Source organism: Syngnathus leptorhynchus, chromosome 8 (genome assembly GCF_054491065.1).
Source record: "Syngnathus leptorhynchus isolate UIUO chromosome 8, UIUO_Slep, whole genome shotgun sequence".
NCBI lineage: Eukaryota > Metazoa > Chordata > Actinopteri > Syngnathiformes > Syngnathidae > Syngnathus > Syngnathus leptorhynchus.
Window position 1 is genome coordinate 4,295,031 of NC_141202.1, and position 19,977 is coordinate 4,315,007.

General features: G+C 41.0%; 1 protein-coding gene across 4 annotated transcripts in view; it reads right to left on the bottom strand.

Annotated features, from left to right (window-relative positions):
- Positions 1-1,509: 1,509 nt before the first annotated feature.
- Positions 1,510-19,977, bottom strand: part of ptprub (protein tyrosine phosphatase receptor type Ub) — a 116,474-nt gene continuing 98,006 nt past the window's right edge. For all 4 annotated transcript variants that reach the window (XM_085918166.1, XM_085918164.1, XM_085918165.1 and 1 more), the window contains 11 exons: positions 16,309-16,345; positions 15,513-15,610; positions 14,760-14,876; positions 13,575-13,729; positions 12,177-12,312; positions 11,439-11,588; positions 9,439-9,753; positions 7,277-7,402; positions 5,163-5,320; positions 3,661-3,796; positions 1,510-3,581 (listed from right to left, as the gene is read on the bottom strand). In XM_085918166.1, coding sequence (XP_085774292.1) covers positions 3,519-3,581; positions 3,661-3,796; positions 5,163-5,320; positions 7,277-7,402; positions 9,439-9,753; positions 11,439-11,588; positions 12,177-12,312; positions 13,575-13,729; positions 14,760-14,876; positions 15,513-15,610; positions 16,309-16,345 — 1,491 coding nt within the window. In that variant the 3' untranslated portion in view covers positions 1,510-3,518. The remainder of the gene's footprint in view (positions 3,582-3,660; positions 3,797-5,162; positions 5,321-7,276; positions 7,403-9,438; positions 9,754-11,438; positions 11,589-12,176; positions 12,313-13,574; positions 13,730-14,759; positions 14,877-15,512; positions 15,611-16,308; positions 16,346-19,977) is intronic.

The window sequence follows — 19,977 nt, forward strand, 5'->3', positions numbered from 1 at the left end:
GAATCAATCACGTAGTGTATTTGCAGGTAAAGTGTCATGTGAAGGGCACATGCATATTAAGCCACCTGACCTGCACTGTCTCCGAGCTGACACTGGGTGGTCTAGTCCTCTAATTAATCGGTCTTGTCTCCCCACTAAAGACTGGATCAGGTTGTCAGGAGTGTTGCATTATTCAACACTGCGGTGGCTGAGAGAAAGACGAAGCCTCTGGACTGGTGTCACCTTTCGCTAAAAAGATAGCGAGGGAGAGAAGAATGAATGGAATTGTAGATGAGAGGTTAAAACAGGGGACAATGCAGAATTGAGTAAACATCACAGTTATAATTGTATTTATTTGTCATTTATTCATATTGTTAGATTCCTCCCTAAATCACGTCAGTTGATTTAAGACGTGAAAAATAGACGGGCCGTAGACGGGATATAGACGAAATAGACCGTTCCATTGTGAGCACTCGATCCAATCGCTTTTCACGGCTTATCCTGTTCAGTCACGCATGAAGTAGAAATGTCACACGGCATAGAGAGACTCACATTTACAACTGCGGTTGCTAAATGGGATTGATCTGACGCTACTAAAAAATATCACTGGATTAAAATGACAGCTTCGAAAATGTTTGGGTAAATAAATTCCCATTGAGTATAATGATATGAAGACAAGAAGTGGTTGGTGTGGAGAGATGGGGGGTTCTGGTGGTTTTTCTGGGCCTGCTCACTGTTTGGCTTAGCAATGTTACTGTGCCTTTTGGTGGCATTGGACATGACGGGTTTTCTGGGATCTGGATTTTCGATGTTGGAATCCCACTAATTCCTTGGCTTCTGTGTCCTTGGGGTTTGCTTATCTTGGGGCGGGGATAGGATGGTCACCTTGCAACACTGGTAGGAGGCAGATTATATGATCCAAGTCCAATACATCAGCAACCTGATCTTTAACTTTTGGACAAACCCAGAATTGACGCTGCTGCTCGGTGTTTATTGCCACATCTGCTCCATCTATAGATCTGAGGGCTCTTATGTTTTAGAGTGGCAGCAGATGCTTTTACTGTTCTATAAATCACTCTGCTGCTCAAAGGCTTGCGTTTCCTTTTCTGTCTAGCTTTGCTTGGTATATAGCACCTGCTCAGGAATAATGAGATCAGAAAATTTAATTGAAAAGAGGGCAAGGAATGAGTCACCAACATGAGCAGAACTAAAAATTGTGAAAATGCATGTCTTCATAAAAATATAAATATAGGTACAGTTTAAATTGCAAAGAAGCAGGCAAAATCAAATTGATTCTTGCTGTGATGAAAATTGCTTGCGTTCACATTTGGCCAAAGTGAAAATTGGAAGATTAAAAAGATGGAGATCAAATAGTGGCGCTTCAAGATGGAAGTGAATCACATTCGCAGGAGAAACATGAAGGGTCGAAAACTAACAGCAAGAAGGATGTCCTGTTCTTTCTTCGATTGACAAATCAATTCGAATGTTGTTTTGGTTTTTAAATTGAATCGACAACAAGCTCTTCTTCCGTCATCTTGTTCTTTTATTGTTAAACGTCCTTCTCCATACCGCTATGTAAATACACACTTTTCTTCACAAACACAACGCTCAGAAACACAGTAGTCATGTATCATTGGTTCCTACAGAAAACAAGTGAAGTCAACGGAACCAACATGGCAGTCGGAGCGCAGTCATTATTAAAAGCTTTGGAATGACAAAAAAGTACATTTCACTCACATGGGTGGGAGTAGCTGCTGAAAAGCACAGCGGGGGATGGCGTTTGGGCGTCTATTTAGGAAAATGAGTCAAACATGCTGCACTCAAACGGACGTGGTTGTTAAAAGCGCAAATTAACGACGAAAAAATGTCATTTACAAGACATTCAACTTGATGGTTATGGAGTAGTCACAATTGGGCAGACATAGTTTACTATTCACAAAGTATTCACATGACAATGTACAGTATTTGTATCTACACATTCCGTCCATCCGTCGCCACAAAAGAAATATTCAGGCACTTGCTGCTTTAATCCAGTGAGTATGTTTTGATCACTGGCTAAACAGTAGCTACCTCATTCCCCTTCCATAATCATTCACATTATTTTTCTTAAGCACAGCTGCAAAATGTCCACCTGGCTTCCATTTGTCAGCTTTCTGTGGCTTTCAGGGGTCTATTAGGGCATGTCCAGGAAAAAGCTGCTCTTTATACTGTTTGGGGAGATATGCTAGCTAGAGCATTTTAAAGGCTGATGATGGATGATAATGGCTGCTCACAGAAAACATTTTCCTGCCTTTGGAGAAAAATACCAGGAAAATGGAAAATAATTCCCTCGTGGTGCATTTATATTTGTTAAAAATATGTTTCAGACATGTACAGTGACTTTTTCCACTAACGGCAATTGTATAAAATTACTAGGAATGCGAGAAGCCCAAATGTGCTGTTCCAATTTTTATTTTATCTGGTGACCACAAAATTGGCTGTATTTTTTTTTTGTATAAATGTTATTCTTTTGGATATTTTACATGACTTAAAAATGATCAATAACTTCAGACACCATGACCCCCTTGCTAGTACTTTAAAAAATATATATATAATTATTAAGCACTACAGCAACTTTTCAAGTTGTTGCAATATGTACGGTAACAACGCTAAGGATGCTAAATGTCGGCGTCGATCTTAGCAATTCGAGGAAACTCGAGAGTGATTTTAAGTGACAATGAATGGTAATAACTCTTAATGCCAAAGTTCAACTCAATCCAGAAGCCTCATAAATGTTAGCCTACATAATTTCATCCAACTGCTACAGTTGGCAAAAGCACTTTTTATACTCCTCTTTCTTTCCAAATGGTTGCGAGATACAATCACAGAGAGAAGTACATACTGAATGATTATCTATCAAGATAAAGCAGAAAAAGAAAATAAGAAAAATGTTCAAGTCAGTCGTAGGGTTTGGCACTGCAACTGTAAAGAGTCCAAGGAAAAGATCAACTGTGTGGCCAACACACGACGGAAAAAAATAGAAGACGTGGCTCTACTGGAAAATCTCTTGGCCGCTTTGTCGAAACTTATCGTGTGTTATTGTCAGAGAATAAGGCCGTTTATGGTATGCTAGTTAATTCATGCCAAAAGCACAATGAACTGCTCTTGGAGGGAAAAGAAAATGTCCATGTAGAGATAACGCTGTTGTAACTCAAACAATGAACCACGGCCAAGGTGACCCAACTTCACAACAACACGGGTCAATTTTGTCATTCTTTTTTTTTTTTTTTCTTCTTTTTTTTTGGGCTACCGAAACCCCTTGGCACAATAGAGCTTCAGTACAGCGGCGAAAGCACATTTAATTTTTTTTTAAAAAAGATAAAACGTCACCACAAGAAGAAAAATCACAGCTGTACATTAAAGGTTACAATTTTGAACCATATTTTTTTTTTTTGTCATTCATGTTCAGTTCTTTCAATAGCAGGTTCAAGCAGTGACGTAGAAGTGCCTCCGGGCGACCTTAAATCAAGCATGCGGGATCTTTGTTCTGCATGTAGTTGCTATCTCCCTTCAAAGCAGTCCAAGTACTCCAGAATGAGGTCATAACAGAATCGATACTGGTCCTGAGTAAAAAATAAATAAATCATTCCTCAAGTGACACAACATTGAAAGGACCTTACTGCTTTATTTACAAATGCTCACCAGCGATTCCACCATGTTGGGTTTACAGTTACGTAGTGTCTTGACGGCGTAGAAGATGTCCACCATGTTCTGGTACTGGATCATCTCCAGGAGAATGTTGCAGGCACAGAAAGACCCGCTGCGACCGCCACCATTACTGGAGAGGAGAGACCACATGGAAGTTGTTTCAAAAGTAGCTGAAACTTTTCCACTGCACAGAACCAGCTTGGTTTCTTTACAAAATCTACTTGACTTGATTTGACGTTTTTGGTTTTTCACAGTGGAAATGTATAACAGAAGAAAAACAAATATGTCACAGAATGCATCATTGTAAACGGGAGCCGGTGACTAGTAACAGCAGAACAGCCACAGTAACATACTGTTGAGTTTATTGGGGGCAAACAAACAAAAAAAAAATCTCGTCTTACACTTTATCTGGTTAAATAAACATACTACACATGTTTTGCCATTTTGTTTATTGAAATAAATTTGCATCACTTGATATATGCAGTTTTAATGTTGTGTTGTGTTCAAGGACAAAGAATATGAATATGAATAATTACGAAAAATAACTATGAATAATTAATAGACACAGTAACCAGGACTGACTAGAAATTTGAAAGCATGTCTATGAATTTACAAGCATGCCATGTCAGAATCAAGCTTTCTTAACATATTGTATTATGTTATTATTATTTTCTATTATTTTTTTATTTTATTTTTTACACCTCATTATTATTATTGTTATTTATTTATTATTTATTATACACAAATATTTCATGACACACAAATATCCCTATTTTGCTTTATTTACTGTTTGGGAGAAATCAAATACAAGTTCATGGGGGTCAAACGAGTACCCCACTTAAGTTACCAAATATGATACCATAACGAGCTAAAAGGAATAACCAAGTACAATTTATCACATGACTCTCTTTAAAAGAGTGCAGTGTCTGGATGCACTAATAGAAAATTCAGTAAAAGCTGTTCGGGGAAAATAAAGAAATAAAAGTGCATCCTGGCATTTCCTCGAACCTATTGCTCTGGTCATCACAAAGTTAAGACTATATCAATAAAGTACTAAAGGACAATCTACTCGCACTCTCCTGAGGCCAACGCAGCAGAGGTAGCAAAAGTAGCCGGCGCAACCAATAAAAGCAATTGGGAGGGTAATCAATTGTTGTCAGTGCCGTGGCAGTCCTGGATTTGCTGTAGTGAGAAGCATCCCATTTTTTATTAAGTCATAATTGATTTGATCTCCATAATCTCTTTCCCCGTTGTCGTGCGTAATTCCGTGTGACACCGTTGAGTGATGCGCTTTCGGGAGGGGGATGGATGAACGTGTGATGTGTTGGCAATGCCCTGGACGGACCATTCATATTCATTAAGCGGCGTGTTGTGTGTGTGTGTGTGTGTGTGTGGGGGGGGGGGGGGGAGCGCATACCAAACAATGCAATTCAATTCAAAATGACAACATTAGCAATGTCGATTCTCGGAGTTGCCGTCGTCGGCCGATTACTCACAGGCAGTGGACCACGGTGCGGCCTTCTCCACACTCTCTTTGCCACTTGTGCACTTGAGCCAGCAGGTTGAGGAACGCCTTCTTAGAGTCGGGAACGTCCCGATATGGCGACCAGCGAAGGAATTGGAACTGACACACCACCAGCTGGCCCTCTTGCAGCTGAAGATGATATATATAGTATATAGTTTACTTTCTTGGCATTGAGAGCAACACTCAACAAATTAAAAAAAGCTCTCTTTTTATAAGAATTAAAAAAAAAAAATCCAAAAACAAATAAAATTGAAACTAAAAACCAGGATATTTATGAATGGACAAACCTGCTCCAAAGACATGAGAAAATGCACAAAATTTAAAAAACAAAAATCAAAACAACATAAAAATGAACTGCTGTATACTTAAAAAGGCAAATTTTAATCCTGCTGTATGCTTAATATAAAAGGGGACAAATTTTACCCTCAGTCAAGGATATTATTTTCCGCTTAATTGCTCGTTTGCAATATTATTGCAAGTCACCCTGCAATCCCTTTGCCAACAAACCAAAGGATTTCTTTTTGCTCTCGTATTTACAGCCGCATCAGTATTTTTTTTTTGTCGTTTACTAGTTTTGTTTGAGCGTTCCCCAGGCTGCCTGCTGGCATTCTCAGCTGTGCTCAGTCAGCACAGTGACTGGGAGATCTATGGGTCTGCAAGTAGCAAGTGGCACAACAACTGGAAATGTGTGTGCGGGTGCGCACATGTGTGTGTGTGTGTGTGAGACAAAAGGAGGTCTCAGTGTGTTCATAACCTTGCCCTCAAGACTCTCACCTAACACTTAAGGAGCAGTTGAGAAGTGTAAGTCATGCAAATTGGCTTTGCAAAGGCATCAATGACACAGGGAGGAATTGCTTTATAGCACTCACACTGGGCTGTTTTTCTTGTTCTTTAATGCTTCTCTCAAAGCTGCACGTGCTTACGGTGCATTTCCTCCATACTGTGCTCATCATGCTTGCAAAATTATTCCAGTCCCTCCTGTCTCCACTAAATGCCCCCCTCCCCTTGAAGGCCATGTGCACTGAGTGGGACGCAAGTACCATGGCAAGAGAGGGTCAAACCAAGGGCAGATGATAGAGAAGGTGAGGGTGGCAATCAAGACAGGATGTCGTGGGCACGGCATGTAGCAACGCTTGCAAAAAAGCCAGGCGGCCGGCCGGCCGGCCGGGTGGGTGGACCACCTTGCATGCAGATTGCCTTTTGTAATTGCTTGACAGGGAGCAGAATTCATGCATGTGTTTATGCAGATTTCAGAGTCTAAAACACAACCTGCATCCACATCAGGAACAAGGGGGGGAAAATTTTGGTTTGGGGAGAGAAGAGGAAATCAAACACATTCCCTTAAAGAGCATTTTAAAATAAAAAATAAAAAATAATAATAAAAAACTAAAAGCTATAAAAAACAAAATAATAATTATATATATATATTTTGTGTGCAATTAACACACACACACACACACACACACACACACACACACACACACACACACACACACACACACAACACACACACACACACACACACACAAAAGAAAGCCGTCTGGCCTGAATTTGCATGTTGGAAAGTTGCCAAGCACTGTTATAATACAGTCTATGAATAACCTAACACAAATTTCTGGGATGCATTTTAAAATGAATCTATAGAAGTTGAGAGCTGCTGTTGAGTAAGCCCCTGAAATCAAGATAAGATGAAAAGACCAATGCTGTAAAAATCCGCCATCAAGTTTTGCATTCGCACTAACACACCCACACACATGCACACACACACACACACACACACACACACACACACACACACACACACACACACACACACACGCACACGCACACGCACACGCACGCACGCACGCACGCACGCACGCACGCACGCACACAAAGTTGTTGTATAGAAATTCAAATCATTCCCCTCAGACTGGAGCGTTTTTCTTCTTCTCAGACATGCCGACAATGCTTTGACTTTGAGATGACTCACATATGGTCCACAGCTCATGCATTTATAATAAGGTTAGAATAATAAGCTATCACATGTGAATGGAGCAACATGACAAATGCATGTTTCTTTTTTTAAACCCCGATGATGCTCACCCTTGTGACGTTCTTGACCCGAAAGAGGCGAGTAATGACATCTTCATCGGCTGACATGGAGAGAAACTCCACCTCCATGGGCCCATATTGCTGTAGACCAGGTTCGGGCCAGTACTGGACACACGGCTACAGGTGGGACAAATAATATAGAACAACGGTTGGTTTTTTCAGAAATGCAGTTTTGAAGCGTTTTAGGTTCAAAGCAGTTAGCTGGTCAACTGTTCACAAATTCAAATATATAATTAGGTTGAGGGCTGCTGTGCCTCCGCTCATTTTAAATGAAAGGAGGCACTTTGATTGTTCATGATTGTGATCACTCCCACAGCGGCGCAGCCTTCCCTTTGGCAAAATTACCAAAATGAGGTCCGAGCCGAGTTAAAATAAAGTTAGTGGAATTGATGAAGCTGATAGAAAGAGAACAGTAAGACTATTCTAAATTAAAATATATGCCTTACCAGAAAATTGGGAAACTAAAGAACTAGGGAAGTTTTTAAAAGTGTGAGCTAATAAAATGTCCAGTGTCTAATAAAAAAACAAATAAAGTGCGAATGCACGCAAGCAAACAGTCCTGACGGTGACAGTAAAGATGTTTTATACTCTCTGGAATGCTATAGCTTCAATAAGTCAAGAGACTGAAAAAGAACTCGAATTTCTTCATCAGGCAATTAAAGTTAAGACGTATAAAAGAGAAGCAAAAGAGACCATTAAAAAAACATCAGCCTTTCAATTAACGAATATCTTCTCCTCATTGGAAAAAGTGACTGAGACCGGATAGCATGTCAAAACAAACAAATCAAGCTTAGCACTGCTAGTTCCACTCAGTAGTTTGATAAATCGGAATATCTCAAATGTATATTAAAAAATGAAAACATCGAGAGTATTCTGAAGCAAAGTAGAAATGAATAATCGCAGCCGCTCACAATGGGCTTTAGAAAATAGATGTCTGGTTTTGGAAAAAAAAAAGTTTCACCATTGCGTCACTTGCGGTGGATTTGAAACTTACTGTATCTTTTGTGAAATCACTGACTTTCTGCTCTCATTATAAAATTCACACAATGTGAAAGGCCGTTTCTGACACTCGAATTTTTGGTTTACGCTGTTGAATTTAAAGGTAGCCTATCTTTCACTTGGGTTATAGGAGCCCCTGGAACAACAGGAGGTGCCCAGACACAGCAGGCTGGTGTTAATAATAGCAGAGAAGAAGAATGAGTCAGGGAGCTGTAATGTTCTTTATGAGATTGCAAGCAAGGCAGAGAACTCCAATCGCTCAAATTAACTCCCCAACTGCGCTCATAACAGAGTATCGTGATTAAAGTTGCCAAAAAAGTGGCAACGACTCGATTTTTACAGAAAGAAACAAAAAAATTTGAACAGGGAGATGATAAAAACGGAAATATTTCAACATGTTGCATTTATTGCACATTTATTTGACTGAATCCATGTTTGAAACATTTCGACTGCCTCGGTGCAATTTTGACCAAGATGAATGATTTAACGTGAGCCCGCGACACAATGAAACATGTTTTTTGGAAATTTGTACTGAGCCGAGTTTGATTATGCCAAGGTTGTAAGAGTTTCATTTGTAAATGCAATCTTACGCGAGAAGCAAAGCGGTGTCTATTTTCAAGCGCCTTGCGTTTCATTATCTGGTACATTTTCAATATTTTTCTTAACCTTTTTCATCTTGATCACGACTGAGATTTCCTTCTCTGTTGTCGGGACGACATGAAACACAATTAAAATCTAACAGGCGCTAGTGCAGAGGAGGAGGAGGAGGGAGGAGGGAGGAGGAGGGAGAAGACATGCAGCATGAGCCGAGATTGAAAAAGTGGGGCGCCAACAAAAAGAAGCCTGAGATGGGGCTGGAGGGCAGTAAAAGCCTATTCTCCGGAGATGGAACTTGAGGAGGGGGAAGAAAAAAAAAGTGGGCCGGGTGTTATCTAGTCGTTCCTTGAGATCAATGTGGTCAGGGATCAAAGCCAGACAAAATGGCATGAAGGAACTAATCCCGGGCACAGTGAGACACAGATGGAACGATGGCAGAGGACGGTGCGGGAAAATAAGTTCTGACTGATAGAAAAACTATGGCCAAAGTGTCACCTGTGAAACACATTTATCACCCGAGTTCATTAACAGAACAACGGACGACTCTTTGACCTCACCCAGGCCGAGTTGGATTGATTCAGTTGGTTGAGCATGACCACGGCCGTGCAACCGTAGTCAAAGACCAGCCTCCAGAAGTCGGCCGTGGTGCCGGGCAAAGGGTGCGGGGTCACGATAAAGGCAGCTTGCTGGTGGAAGCTGTCGGCCAGAGCGGCGTTGATGTAATTGTTGCTCTCCCCTTCCGTCGTCACCAGGAAGGCCAGGGCACGATCGGGTGGCAGAACGTCCATGCTGCGGTTCTTTTCTCGGTTTCGGGGCAACAGGGCGATGCTGCACTCTTCCACATCCAAATGTGGAGTCACAGAGTTTAGTGTCTGGAGAAAGAGACGGTTAAATGGTGAAATATTACGTTAGCTTTCTTTTAACCAAATCAGCGCTAATGCTAGCCATTCGCAACGTATCATGAACATTCTCCAAACTACCAAAAAACAAAAACAAAGTCCATCATATTTACTTGGCAAAGGCTCCGCTCCGCGTCAATCATACAACTTAGATTTGGCACAAATCCGAAAGTTTAATGCATGGAGAAATAAATAGATTAGCGCAACTGCTAGCAAATGCTAGCCATCTGCAATGTATCATGAAAATCCTCCACGCTATCAAAAAAAATACCCAACAAAGTCCATCATCTTTACTTGGCAAAGGCTCCGCATCAATCATACAACTTAGATTTGGCTCAAATCAGACAGCAAATATCTTATTGGGTGGCAGGGAAGCTTCCAAACAACAGTCGCAGTTGGATAAGACGGCAGCATCAATGCAAGGCATGTTTGTAATTACAGAGTCTCACTGGTTGCACATGTGCCTAATCCCAAACATACATGCTTTATAATTCTTCTACGTTGAACATAAGGGATAAAACCGCATGAAATTAAAGGAAGCGTACCAGCTTCCCCGGTTTTCACTTTGAAATGCTAAACCGGGATTCATTGCGGTTGGCGGGCGACGCAAGCACTGCAGGAGGATGGGGGCGGAGGATGAGGCAAGAAGAGCATGCAAGAACACAGCTGGTTCTCTTCTCTTCGTATCAACATCTGATGAAACGTGCAGCCAGCGTGTTGTTCCCGACCGACGGTTTTAATGCGGTCGCACGGTGAAGTGTCACTATCGTCATCCCACGCCGCAATACACACAAACGCATGTTTGTGTGGAAGCACATGTGGCGCAAACACAACAAAAACAAGCTCATTAAACTACTTCCTGTTTTTCTGTGCACATTTCAAAATGTCATCATAAAGCAGAGCAGCTGTATTCTGTCACTTTGTTGTTGTTTTAAGTGAAGAACTATAGGTTGCGTATATGTTTGGAGTGCAATCTGGAGCCAATTACAACCGGCAAACACAGTTCACATGCTTTTATTGCCTCCATCATTGTTTTTTTTTTTTGTGTGTGTCTATTTGTGTTCATTGGCATAATTACAGAAAAGGAAAGATGGGGATGTGCCAAAGAAGAAAGCGCCACAATAAACATTGGTTTGTTGTGTAGCATTGCAAGATAGGCGTCCATTTGGTTTGTAATGAATAATGCAGACATCCTAATAAAAAGAGAGGGCAGAGAAAGTGTAGCTACGATTCTGCACTGATATAAATTAGGCCGTTGTGTGCGCTGATTGTGTGCTTCATATATATTCTTAACTCCAATTTTTGAGAAAACATCCTTCAAATTTGCGGGAAACATCAGGCATTAATGAAAAAAGATGGAGTCAGTCAGAAGCAGCTAGAGTTGAGTTATGAAATTAATAACACAATGAATGAAGTCAACCTGCCTTGAATTTTTTTTTATAGTTCTATTCCAAACCAATTAACCCCTTTCAAAACTAATGACAGTAAAGGACGGCAAAATCAAACGTTACTTAAAATCTCGATTTAACGGTTTTCTTTTTATGGCGACAGATTTCATTCCTGTTTTCATTCTTTATTGTGAGAAAAAAAGCTATTCACAGACGGGGACTCCATCAAACAATGTGCAGTTGCTTCACCATTCCAAAAACAAACCTGACCTGAAATTCCTCCCGGAGCTGCGAGGAATTACTCTGGGAATCCACCCTCAGTAACTCTCTGTAGGCCACCGCGAACTCGTTGACCAAGATGGCCGTCTCGCCGCACAAGCAAGCCTCCAAAATGGCATCATGGATGAATATATACTGCTCCTTTAAGCAAAGAAAAAAACAACAACTTCAGAAACACAAATCATGCATTATTCATCCACACGTACAGTCAAATATAACACATTCGACATGGATTTGTATGCTTTTAGAAGGCCTTGCTCAGGGATGTGAAAGTGTGGAAATAATAGGCACGACTTACTATAAAACAGTCAACACCGCTGCAACATTAATGCACTTCGATACAAAAACTAAATTAAACACGCTGGTAGAGTAACAAAAGCTATTGTAGAACAAATACAAACATTCCCGGATTGGCTAGGATTTTAATTAAAGCAAATGGCTACAACTGTAATAAACAGCTATGCCAATATTGGTTTTGCATAATAAATGTTGAATATGCAAATGATCGTCAGGTCTAAACAATGGGACGTGCCTACGCAGCACATACCGAGACAACGTTGACCTTTGCGAACATCTCAGAGGGAATAAAACGCAAAACTTGGTGGATTTTTCTTTTTTTTTTAACAAGAAGCCAAAATGTATATTTTAGACTCCATTCGGCGCAAGATGGAAAATTCAAACACTCTCATGCTATTGGGTGGCTGAATGTTCGACCCCAATTGCTCTGACCTCTGTCTGGATCATGTTGATTCGTCGTGAGCAGAGAGTTTTGACACAGTTGTAGATGTCCACCACACCTTCACATTCAGCCATGTCCAACATGACATCCAGCACAATGTAGCAACCCGTGCGGCCTGCACCCACACTGCCACACAAAGAAAGAACATTAGGAACCTCACACGTCTTCAAGCGTAGAGTGTCTTTTTTGGAGTTGGCCTTTCAATAATGAACAGGCGCGGCTGTTGCACTCCATCGATGCTCCACGCAATTTGAAAGGCATAAGGCTGTAGGAGCTTCGAAGATCAAAGTATTCTCTGGTGGCATGAAAACTTTACTGTACTTTGTACTTGTTTCTATTATGTGAAGTGTCAGTGACTACCCGAAAAGATGTGACCATTTAAATGAAGAGATGCTTCAAAATAGTAGCTAAAAAGCACTTTAAAGTGAAGGTAAATAGAAGTATGTCTATGGGAATATGCAAATGAGGTTGCCTTGAAGGAAATGTAAATTATGGTTTTGAAATTTTAACAAAAGCTGGGTGGCATGTAATCAAGAGAAATTGAGATGGAAACCCAAGGTCACCTACTTCAATGATTTAAAGGATTAGTATTTAAAATAAATAAATAAATAATGGTATTTCATGATGTGGTAGAAGAATACAGAATTGCAAAGCTGAATGGGTTGATTATACGTGGCACTAACTTTTTTCAACTTCAAGTGTTTTAAGTGCTACGATCAGCACTGTGTGTCAATAGACATGAAACTATTTAGAGTTCATCAAATTTCCTCGATTATGCGATTAAATTAAAAAAATAATTATTTGCTATTTCTTTTCTTGTCGAATGGGATGTGAAACAAAATAAAACAGGAAGGGGTGTGTCGAAAAGTTTCTAGATAACAAACATGCAGGCAATGCATAATTAACCACATTATTAATATTTATGCATTTTGTCACTCATATATTTCCCCTAAAGTTCTTGAATTTAGTTTATTAGCAACGGCTAGGCATTGTAAGGGCCTCACATATTAGCTACACGTAAACAAACACAGTGAAGCTCAGCTTCTAGTTTAGAGACATCAGGGCAAGCGACGTGCCTTTTGCCAGAACATTGAACTCGTTCATAAGTTTGAAAGAACATCACACGGCTTTGAGAAAAAAAAAAAAAAACGGTAACTTCCAGCAGAATTTAAACAGCCTCTCTTGGACTATTTAGACTCAAAGCAATAACAAATGCAATTTGTGTTTTTATAGCATAATAATTCACAATGTACAAAACAAATGCACTTGTCTGCATGGTTCATTTCCTAAAAATAAGACAAACTATTGATGCTGCAAGTTTTCTAAAAAAGTTTTTTTTTTTTTGGGACTTGTCTGTTTGACACCAAAGAAGCTTAAAAGCAAGTTACCTGCAATGGACGACGACAGGACCGGCGTCGGGCGGCGTCGAAGCTTTCACCCTTCGTATAAAGGCGAGCAAACCAGTGGCGTGATAGGGTACCCCATGCTCGGGCCAGGATGTGAAGTGAAACTGACGGACCTCATGCTTGGTTGAGTATCCTCTCTGTCAACAAAAACGTCCATCCGTACTTAACATGAGTGTGTAAAACACAACATTTTGCATCACAGCCAGGGGGCCCTTTTTTTTTTTTTTTTAAGACGGGCTCCCATCTATTCAGTGATGTTGCCCCTCTGTGATAGATGTGACAGATTTCTTAGCTGTGGGCATTATTTATATGGGGTCTTGGGTCTTCTAGGACAGTCGGGCCTCAGGGCATCGCTGACTCGCAGCAGATGCAGTTTTACAGACGTGGAAAGGAATAACTCAGGCCCTGGGCGCTCAAGGAGGGGGGGGGGGGGGGGGGGGTGCTGGCTGCAGTCACACAACAATTTCTCCCTCTATCCTCAGACCTCAAAGTCAAAGCTGCAGAGTAAAGATTTGTCGAAGACAGAAATACACCCCCATGTTCAGAAAGCTTCGAAAAAAAACAAGCTGTCACCGGCTCCTAAATTCTTGCTGATTTGAACAAACAGCAGCGTGTGCTTACGAAAGAACGAGTGTGACAGTGTGTTGATAATGCCGTGTTTGTGTTTCTAGAGACACTTGGAGCTCTTCCAGTCAGGCTCCCCCAGGAGATTGACAGACGGCAAAGAAGGCCAACCGGGCCAAATGTTGGAAGAGCTGGAAAGACAGGAAAATGGCGTCTCTATAACGACTGTTAATTCTTCCCAGATTAACACGTGACCCTCAAACCTATCAGCAGCCAACCCTGTCGAGTATTTAATCCGCTTCCAGTACGCGGTTTCTAATTTGAAGGCTTACTTCAGCAGGTAAGAGAAAGACTTGAAACTGTCGTTGGTAATGATCCACAGAAAGCGACGGAGCAGGAATAAGCTCCGTCAAACACAACTTTGCTCGAAACACTTGAATGTAAGGTCCCATTGGGAAAGCTCGCCACGAAATACGAGGGAATTAAATTTGGTTCTTACGTTTCTGCAGGGAATTGTTGGATTCGGTACTTTTCAATTTGGTAGAAAGATTCAGATGAACATGCAGGTGAGACATCATCATATTCATTGACCATGAAGCTCACCCTCTCCAAGGCAAAAGTGCGGACTGTGTATTCGGCAAGCGTCTCCGTTTTAAGCAGAGTGATTTTGATGTCACCGTACATCTCGCTGTCATCCGGCCAGTATTTACAGCATTTCACCTGTGGATGAAAAAAATATCGTCAAAATTCTTGTTAGTCTAATGCAAGTGCTCCAAACAGTACCTGACATATTTTCAAGAAATGATAGACTAACAACATAAAGATGGAATTACTTGGCCTGACCCTGAAAAACATCTTCTGCTTATTTGTTGACTCTTCTCAGAGTAGTTTCCAAATGGAAAAACAAATAGCATGCGAGGCCAGATTTCCAAAATGGTGTAATTTTAACCATACATCCAGGTAATTACTTGGATGGGAAAATAGGGCACTTATTGTAAAATAGATTTCCTGTATGTCAAAACAAACGAACAAACCTGTGCAGCCAGTAACCAAATGTAACCTTTCTCGGAATTTGTGCCGTATTTATATTTCTGCCAATTTGTTGATGCAATTACACAATACTGGTGCTTTCTAATGTCCAAAGATAAACACTAAGACAAATGTCGACTCACCCCATTTAATCACACACCCCATTCTTTTAATTTACTCCCCTGGCTTCACAATACAATCAAAATGTTGTAAACTGCAACCTGATTGATTATCCAGAAATAAAAACAGTTCATTCATAAACAATCGCAGTCTCTCTTAATAGTGGGCGGAGCTAAGAAGGAAGAATGGGGGGGGGGTATTTCTTACCCGGCCGACTTCCACGAGTTTAGTGATCATGACGATGCTGAAACAATTTTCCTGCCACACCATCCTCCAGAAATCATAGAGTGTCTCCTGTTTGGGTCCTGGAAAGCAGAAGGAAGAAAAAAAAAACCTAGCTGTCATGTCAATAAGGGAGTTGCTGCTTTGAGAACTTCTGTATTATTGGGACCTTAGTGTCCTTTGTCTGATGGCAGGATCTCACAAGATTGTGCCACGAATAAAATATTCCCCAAAGAGGTGATGGGTGACAAAACAACAGAAGATGATGAAAGCCTTGAAGACCATCAATCATCCTTGAGACATTTCAAGGTGCACAACAAGTGACTTAAAAACAAGAAGAGAGTAAGAAAGGCAGCCATCTTTTTTTCTTCTCGTCTCCTTCCTTCCAAATTTCATCTCGAGCGCTCTTGAGCGACTTAGTGACAGCAGCTGCCGAGGAGATGACACGCCTCCGAACAATTTGGAGTCAGTGGAGCTGAAATTTCAAATGCTCGCCGTCCCTCCGAGTTCACGGGGGAAATGACGCGGATGAACCCTCGTGTTCATTTTGCCACAATAGAAAAGGCCACAATGGCGGGAAGATTCCTTCGACTAATGCGTTAATTATCTGCTTCTTCCGTGATTAATTAAGCAAGCAGGCGCAATAACACCTTTGAATCTGCCGGTGCATGAGTGGCTTCACCGACGACATAATCCTTAATTTATTACACCCTGGCTCACCATAAACACACACACACACACACACACAGACACACACACACACACACGATAGGACACTCACCCTGAGAGGCGATGAAGTGGTTGGATCGATGGTAGCCCTGAAAGAGAGATGACATGCTGAGTAAGCCATCTGTCTCACACACAGCTGTGTGTCTCACCCTTTTCCCTCTCATCATCTCACCCGCTTCCCTGACAGTATTGTGTTTTACTGCTTTCTGACCGACTGCTGACTCGTGTCTTTGCGCTGGTAGTTTCTATGAGGAGCCGCGCGCTCTTAAGATGCTTCCGCGTGCAAAAAAAAAAAATGGCAATGAATCTGTCAAAATGTGATTCTTTCGGTAAGGTTTATTCCCGCTGAGTTTAAGCGATACCTGAAACGCAAGGGAAAATAAGATGGAAAAGTAAAGGTGCAGATTGGTCCATTATTGCGAAATGACAAAAGTCTTCAGTTGGAATTTTCCATGGCAATTAATGCAAATGAGAAGAAATATGTCATGGCAGTCCAATAAAAAGCATCTCCAAATTTTAAGCTAAATCCTCTAAAAGCAAAAAAAATGTTATTTTTAGTTAACTAAAACTGGAGAATCTTTTTAATGTAAAAAGACTAATTTGAATATATTTTAATAAATTTTAGGACAGTTTCAGTGGAAACATCTTGCAGCATACTCTTGGTTGAAAAGTCTAACTAACTAACTAACTAACTAACTAACTAACTAACTAACTAACTAACTAACTAACTAACTAAAAAGCATGTGTAATAATTGTCATTATTTACAATAATGGCCCATAGAAATTCTCTTAACCATATCAATGATATTTGGAATTAAAAATATATATATTTCTGTCCATATTGTGACAAAATACAAATGATTGACATGAAAACCTGAAATTGCAAGGTTAATGAAACCTTTTTGTCCACGGTTCTTGCAGATCAAACAGTTACAAATGCGACAAAGGTTACAACAGACAATCAGCTTTCTTCCATGCATTCTTCCCCTCGTGTCAAAAAACAAAAACAAAAGCTGCCTTCAAACCGAATCTTTCATTGCTTCCCCAAATCATTACGTTCAAGTTTGTATGAAAACAAAAATCTTTAGATCCTTCATAACAGAGGCCCGCCGGCGCAGTCTTTGCTACATCGATGTAAGACGTTTTCATATGGCGGGTGGGGCGGCGGGGAATGACGTGAACATGGATTAACAATGAAGTCACCTTCACAGTCTTGAGAGGAGTAAACACGACAAAACATCACCTGGGGAAAGTTTAATGCGTGGACACAGAGAATGAGCAAGCGCTCTCCTGAAAAGAAGCGTCTGGTTATCTAACCTTTCAAGGGGAAACGTTCGGCTCTCTGGAAAAACTCACGGGCGTTTTTACATCCAGTGATAAGATAAAATTAAATGTATAAAAATGATTTGACATTTGTGACAACTGTAACCCCCCCCCCTTAGCCTAAAAACTATTTGTCTTGCCAAACTGAGTCGTAAGCAGATTCAGATAATTGGAAAAATGCCGAAAATGGAGATGGATGATCAGGCCTGCTATCCACAATTTCTCTTGGCCCTGCCAACCTAGACGCTTCCCCTTCCTCCGCTGCAACGGTCACCATGGCAACTAAACTTCCTACCCAGTTCCACTTATAAGGACTAACAATGACAGCGAAGTCCTCGCTGTTGAGAGGACACATGTACTTATGTTCATTCCAAATCATTACGGCCTTTTTTTTTTCTGTCCTTTTCATGTCTAATAAATACAATCCTGAAAAACATTGAGTATTTGTGGATAGAGGAGAGTGGTAAGAGGGGGGGGGGGGGTTCGGAGGGGGAGAAGGAGAAATCAAGCGATGGCAGGCAGAAGAACAAGCGGTGAAGTACTTACTTCCCTGTTAATCCGAATCTACAGGGGTGCAAGGTTTAGGAAATGGGGAGAGGAGTAGAAAAAGAAGACATATATGCTAGTTAATGAAAGAAGCTTTTTTTTTTTTTTTTTTTGGTAGACAGCTGGGACATGTGTTTGTGCATGTGTGATTATGAAAAAGTCATATGGGTTGAGTCGCAAGAGTTCCGGATATTTTTGCCCGGACATATGTTGACGTGTGGATAATTGTCAGAATGGCACAAATGAAATGAATAAATAAAAGCTATTTGAAGCTGTTTTACACACACACACAAAAAGAAGATATTTGTGTATGTAATGAGAACAGAATAGCAGTGAAAAGTTATGAAGATGTAAATTTAAACTTGTGGTACGGTCATATAACAATTTTTCATGTAAGAGTGCGAAAGCGCAATTAGTCTAGTGCGTTGATAACATATCAAACAACAAATCCAATTAATATTTCATAAGATGGAACTGACATAGAATAAGTACATTTTTAGAAGCTACACTTGTCACGAATGTGTCGGTGTAATAAAATGGATGCCGGACTGGTTTTGATGAGCCAAAGTGAGACTGTTTCTGTGCCGATGAAATGAAAGGTAACATATTATCAGCCTGCTCTAGCTTTCTCAAAAGGCGCGGCAGGTTGTCAAACGTATGCAAAACTCTGCACCTCTTCTTCAAGCAAAGTGCACCATAGCAAGCATTAAATGAAGGGAAGGGAGAAAGAAGCAGGGAACACTTTGCTCCATCTTACCGCTGTGTTGAAAGAATGTTTTTACAGTATATATGAAATGTGGGATGGATGGATGGGTGAGGGTGTGGATGGATGGATGGATGGATGGATGGATGGATGGATGGATGGATGGATTGGTGGATGGATGGATGGATGGATGGATTGGTGGATGGATGGATGGATGGATGGATGGATGGATGGATTGGTGGATGGATGGATGGATTGGTGTGGTGGATGGATGGATGGATGGATGGATGGATGGATGGATGGATGTGGTGGATGGATGGATGGATGGATTCGATGGATGGATGGATGGATGAATGGATGGATCGATGGATGGATGGATGGATGGGTGGGTGGGTGTGGGTGGATGGATGGATGGACGGACAGATGGACGGACGGATGCATAGATGGATGGAAATGCAGATTGTATGATATTGATTCTATTGTAGCCTCTCTAATTAGAACACAGAACAGTTACTGGCGGAAATAATATCAATAGTTGTTTGTTTATTTAAATTCCCGTAGAGGCTTCCCTCATCGAATGTACATAAGTATTAGCAACAATGTTAGACTTGCAATTAACAGTCAGCAGGCATGGCTCGATCAGAAAAGGGAAACCTGGATTAAACACAGCATCAAACTAATGGAATCCATACTGTTGTGGAGATGGAGCCGGTTTTGATCAGTAAACACTGAAGCGCTACCTGCTACGTCAGCCCGGTAGCTAAGAAAACTTTCCCACCAGGGCAGCCCCCCCCCCGGAGTGTCGGCACTATCGATAAAACTCTTGAGCTGTGCTTTGCCGTGCAGTCAAATGTTCCTCACAGCAGTTATTCATCATCATTATCCGAACTGTTGACCTGACCTGGAGATGGTGTTTGTGTGTGCTTAGCAATAAGATAGTTACTTTGTTTTGGAGGCTTCCTAGGGTACCCAAACGACACCCATTTCTTGACCTGATTTGGTCTTGGTGCTGCTTTTTTTTTTGGTCAGGATCCACTTTCTCATCTTCTCTGAAATACAAAAACTAGCTTGGCGTTGGAGGCGCTAGTAAGCAATGTCTGACATCTAGTGTTCAACATTGTGATTGCAACTTAAAACCACTCCTCTGCA